The sequence below is a fragment of the Pholcus phalangioides genome, unplaced genomic scaffold (assembly GCF_987345545.1).
Source record: "Pholcus phalangioides strain wild (caught in Gottingen) unplaced genomic scaffold, Ppha-v1.0 ptg000022l_1, whole genome shotgun sequence".
Lineage (NCBI taxonomy): Eukaryota > Metazoa > Arthropoda > Arachnida > Araneae > Pholcidae > Pholcus > Pholcus phalangioides.
In genome coordinates, this window is record NW_028301615.1 from 14,304,293 (window position 1) to 14,310,292 (window position 6,000).

The 6,000-nt window shown below is 35.5% G+C and overlaps 1 protein-coding gene across 1 annotated transcript in view; it reads right to left on the reverse strand.

Annotated features, from left to right (window-relative positions):
* Window positions 1-3,049, reverse strand: part of mesh (sushi domain containing 2 mesh) — a 42,737-nt gene extending 39,688 nt beyond the window's left edge. Inside the window, exon 1 of the mRNA XM_089250216.1 lies at window positions 2,834-3,049. Within this exon, the coding sequence (XP_089106342.1) occupies window positions 2,834-2,909 (76 nt within the window). The 5' untranslated portion in view covers window positions 2,910-3,049. The remainder of the gene's footprint in view (window positions 1-2,833) is intronic.
* Window positions 3,050-6,000: the final 2,951 nt, after the last annotated feature.

Here is a 6,000-nt window from a genome sequence, read left to right on the forward strand (position 1 = left end):
ACTCCAGCTGAAAGATGTTAGAATGGGCATTAAATTATCTAGAAAATGAGTGGAGAGAAAAACAAAATTTATAAACTTTTATTAGTCTTTAAAAATTTGTTGTTTAACAACTTTATCGAGAAAAGAAAAGTCTTGCTTCTTGTAGGATTTTTCTAAACTAAATTTGTTCAGACGGAAATCATGATTTTTTTCTTTCAAACTTCGAATTATCCAAGAAATTCGAAAAAAAAAGTTTTAATTAAAAAAGGAGTTTTAACATTAAAATTTATAGAAAACTCAAGGGAAGCTCGACAGCTGCAAATTTTCTTAAAAATGAGAAGTTCGAATTATCCGAATTTCGAATTAACCAAGCTCTTCTGCAAATTTTCTTTCCTTTCAAAAAAAGAAAAACATGAGCACTCTTTGGTATTTCAGTGAGCACCAAGTCTATTTTTCTTTCAAACCGAGCACAACTCCGGTTTATCTCCACTACCGATTGAGTTGTGCCGGAAATGTGTACCGAACAATCTGAGTTCGTATATGGTGTTGTGCGTGAATTTTTAGTGCTGTTATCTATATTTGAAATTCACGGTGTCTGATATGATACCGGATCTTTTAGTACAAGGCGGCAAATAACGAAAAAGTTTATGAATGAACAAAACTTTTCATAAAATGAAGAAAATTAACGGTCTTCACGATTGGCGAAGAGCTCTGAATAATCGGAAACAAAATAGAGGATAACTAATGAATGACCATAATTAAAAAATTGTTACTACACCCGCAATTACACCACATAAAATTTGTGTTTCAAACTAAAGAGAAGGAATTGCAATACTGATGTGAGGTCACAATGTAAATGTAACCCCCCCCCCCCTAACTGCGGCATATTATTTCAGAAAAATGCATCATAAATGGAAATTTCTCTTCTCCGTTTAATGTTGTGCATTTCATCAATAAAAAAGCTAAACGAACTAAATTTAGTCTCCAAGGGAAAAAAAACCAAAAGAAACTAATTTTTCTCATCTCAGAAATAATCATCTACAATCACTACAATCACAGATATTGTACGTTTAAATTGATCGAACTGGGTTTGGGAGACAACAGGTGAGATTAAAAATTTAGAAAAAAGAAAGGAAAATCTATCTATTATCTACAATCTATATCTAGTAAAGTAAATTTCCCAAATTTCAGTTTCGATTTCAGCAGATGTTCAGAATTTTATCTATCTTTGGTAAATATCTTAGTAATATGTTAGTGACCTTAAATTAAAACCTTGCGTTAAATCATTTAGAAATATTATAGTCGCTTAGTAGAGTTGATTGAATTATAATTTATTTGATTATGTTTACGATCGACTGTACTATGGACCCCGGCCTCTTGACAGTCGAGAGGCCGGGGTCTGTAAAATCAGGGTTTGGAACCAAAGTATCTCATGACATTTTGAATTGGAATAAAATGAAATTGGAAGAAAAAAAAATTATACAGGGTGGTTCAAAAGTCCTGACCTGTTTTGAAAAAAAAAAAACTACTGAAGATACAGTCAAACGGCTTAAAAAATTCGAAAGATAAGATTCCAAAGTTTTCCTTTTTTACTTAATAACAAAACTTCTACATGTTCTCCTAGTCACCTTTAGAGACGCGGAAGATGGCATACCAAAATAGCATTTCTCGACATGTTATTTGTAACAGGGACAGTAAAAAAAATAATAACTAAATATTTAATTAATTTTTTTTCCGTTGGGCTGTTGCCACTAAACGTTTTAGTTGAATTTATGGATTTTTTAATTTTTTTTTATCTGTACTTGCATGGAATTCTGGGTGGTCCTGAAGTCTGGGCCTGTTTTGAGAAAATAAATAAATGAATAAAGAAAGCTCTCAAAGATAGAGACAAACGGCTTAAAGCATTTACAAGAGAAGTTTTTGATTTTTTTTTATACTTCCATCTACTTTACTTCTCTTCTTACTTCCATTCTTTGTAACACCCATGTTACAAATAATATGGCAAGAAATGCTATATAGGCTTGACATCCTCCGCGTCACCAAAGGTGAGAATGTAAAAATTTTGTAACACCTAAAAAAATGGAAGCTTTTCTTTCAAATGTTTTAAGCTGTTTGCACGTATCTTTAACAGCATACTCTAATATTTCTTTCAAAATAGGCCAGGTTCTCTGAACCACCCTTGTTACAATTTACTTCAGTAATGTAACAGATTCATTTTAATAGATATTTAATTGATTTTTCTGACTATTTTATGTATTTTTTTCCTCATAGATTGATTCCTTAATAATCTAGGAAGTCTTTAACAGTCTTTTAATGGAAATACAGTTGAGCTTGGTTACATGAGAAGAAGCGGAAAAGTATCTTTGTAACCAAGACAAAACTAACTTGTGACAAAAGTATCTTTGTCACAAGATCCACGAAGAAGAAAAAAATGCTAAAACGGTTTTTGGTTAAATTTGGTTAAAAAATTGGAAACACATTATATACCAGTTACTCACGAAATCATATTGCAAAATAAGTTATACTATGTTTTCTAATTGGCGCATGGTTACGAAGGGAATGTGAATCGCAACTTCATTAATGGAACTTCTTATTTCAGCACTCGTAAAAAGCATGAACATTTTTATGAAATTCAATAATTCTATAAACGTTTTTTAGAAATGCATGTATTAATGGAGCTCACATTAAGCGAACTCTATTGTACTAGAGAAAGAATGGTGAAACAGTAATATTGAGTACGGACGCGATAATGGCTCCTGGAACAACGGTCAAACAATATCCATCAGCATATTTTAGAAGTTAAGAAGTTTTAAACATTGTAATAGATGCAATTTCCTCTGGAAAATTTACTCACCCCCTGTTTCGATTTTCTGTTGATTAGATCCAATGAACAGCGCTGTTAATAGCACTGTACGGAGGATGGAAGCCATCTTGTTTCCTCAACAAAGTGAGAAGATATTGCTTTTCCTAATGAAAATATTTTTTGTCAGGCTTAGAGGAGCCACTCCTAACGACCTTTGAACGCAGGTGAGTGTACGTTACCTTCCTTTGTGTGTGTTTGTGTGTGTATGCTTTTTTTCTTACGTTTTCAGAACCTTATTATCAGGACTTGAAGATAAGGTGTCGTTATATACGTGTAATGCTGTGAATGCGGATTCTTAGTCGTTAGGCGTCTTATCAGTCACATATTCGACTTACAACGAGAGGAAACTAAATAACCGCAGAGAAATCTAAGAAATATTTTTAAAGCAGTTTCTTACGTAAGGATGTTTTAAAGAGATGTTTCTCAAACATCGTCATCACATCATTGAAGATCACTGAATGATCGCAGGAAGTTAAGATAAGAAATTCTGTTATGCTGGCGGGAATATGAGTAATTCTCTGAGTCAGGTATTCCTCGATGGACTTCCGATTTGTAGATTTTTCACACCAGGGTTTCCCAAACGTTCTACGTTCGTGGCACCCCCTGAACCTGTAAGACCAGGCACATCTTTGTAAAGAGATATCGAAGTGTCTGCAGAAATGGAAGTGTCCGGAAATGAAGGGCATACCCTCTTGCTTTCTCATACGTAGCAATGTAGTATGATTAGATGAATAGTTCCGATTCAAAATCTATTAATCGTCCAGCAGTAGTTGGCGAAGGAATCGGGAATCTTGTATAATCGTCCAGCCTCGCTAAACGAAGTAATCTATAGTGTCCCACAATCGACTGAAGATTTTCGAAATGGGATAACAAGAAAACGGTGACAGATATTAAAGTCGTTATTGCGAAGTATAAATGTGCGAAGTGGGGAATTTCAGATACTTCATTCATGTTGCAAGGGGATGTATAGTTATTAAAAATAAAAACTTTTTATATGGACACCTTGCGCCCAAAAAACCAATCAGAAAGTTGTTGCCTTGTCTCTCCTGATGCCAACAAAAAAAAATTTCATTTTTCAAGTTCAATATTCGCAGATATATATTTATTTTATATTTTATATATACAGTCGAATCTCGTTGTAACGAACACCAAGAGACCGGAGGAATCACTTCGTTATAAAGGAATTCCAGGTTACCTAGCATTGTTCCTATGTAAACTTATTTGGGGGATTAGAAAAGTGTTCGTTAAAACGAAATTTTCGCCATAACGGTATTCGTTAAAACGAGATTCGACTGTATTTCGCGATATTTCGTCCCCGACATCTCGCCTGTAGCACGTTTTGTCTCCGGTACATTTGGTGTCCCCGGAAATTTATTCCGGACACTTTGCCCCTGGCAATTCGGGCTCTGACATTTCGCCTGCCTAGACCATATGAGTCACTCACTTGCCCACTCAAACAGTCACTCACTTGCCCACTCAATCAGTCACTCACTTCTTCATTTATACGATCACTCACTCATACAGTGAATTTCTCACTCGGTCTCTCATATGGTGACTCACCCACTTATATGGTAACTCACTTTTCAGCTTTTGAAAATACAATAAAAATGGTATATATATATATATATACATACATTGAGTACATGTGCTTTGCCCCCCTCAAAAAGTTTGTGCCCCCCTGGAAAAAGTTGAAATGACGGCCCTGTGTTTCGGGAAACTTACCAGCAACGAAATTTAACCGGGTCGAAACATTCATTCCAGGGGCGCAATTTCCGGATCCAGAGCCCACATACCTGTGTAAATGTTTTTTTCCTCTTGATAACAGGTTTTCCTTTCCCCGTCCGTTCTGCCAATCAACGGCCGGTTGGCGGGGGAGTCAGCTGTTATTTTATTGTCTTTTCTCTTCTTTGTTTTTAAAACGTTCTTTCCCCAACCTAAAATAATAATAATAATAATAATAAAATTTATTATTATTATTTTAGGTTGGGGAAAAGAACTTATCTCAGTTCGCAATCGGAATACAAAATTCTTCTTGAAAGTAGGTGGCGATTTCTAACGTGGCAGTTGCAATGCGGATCTGGAAAATTTGGAAAACCACTCGACGAGTAAATTAAACACCAGTGAGAAAAAACTGGGTGATATGTTATAATAAAAAGTGCCTTTCATAAATTCGTAAATAGTTCAAAAATTTATAAGAATTCAAGGAATATAGTTTGCGAAAAAGTTATGCTCACGAAGGGACTTTTTTCGGTAATAATGAAATAATGAAATTTTCGGTAATTTGAAAATAATTCAGCTCATATTTTAGTCAACAGGGGACGCTGCAGGAAAACAAATCACTCGCCAATCATGAGACCTATAAAATACATGATCACGATCAACAGCTCATTGTTGAATTTTCCTGTTCATGGAGTTCTTACATTTTGCATTGCTACGTTGACATTGCTAGATAAAGCCCTATTGCTGAAGGGGGATTACCTCAGCCACGAATTGCCGATGCTGCTTTAACAACGTTTCGGACACAGAAGACATTAAAGAAAGGGCCAAGTTCAATCAATACTGCCAAGATTGTTTCCGACGCTCTCTATCGAAATAAGTCTACGGTAAATTTCTTTCTCTACCAAAAAATCCCCCTGAGAACTTTTCCACAAACAACCTTCAAATGTACCAATTCTCCTCAAATTTAAAATTTTTTTTTAAACTATTCACAAATTTATGAGACACCCTGTGTTTATACTTAATATGTATTATTATGAATATTCTACACACAAGTTTCCAAGAACTCCCATATACAACCTCTGACAATAAAGTTCGGTGAATGAAGTCAGAACGGCCGATCTGGAAACACTGGCGAAGCAAAACGTTGCACATGCGTAGCGGCAGGTGTTGACCATCTGCCGCCACCGTTGTTCAGTTGAGCGTCGTTTGTGTTCCTTAAAAGACTTGTTTTACAAATGCTTGTTTAGTGCGTTGGTTCTTAACTGAGACCAGGAAAATCCACAAGGAATTTCTACCTGAGGGAACGACGATGAATGCTGCAAGGTGCATTGAAATTTTGACTCGTTTCATGAAACGTCTACACAGGATACGACCTCAGTACGCACAACAAGGTTCATGGTTTCTTGTTCACGATAATGCTCGCCCTCACACAGCCAATA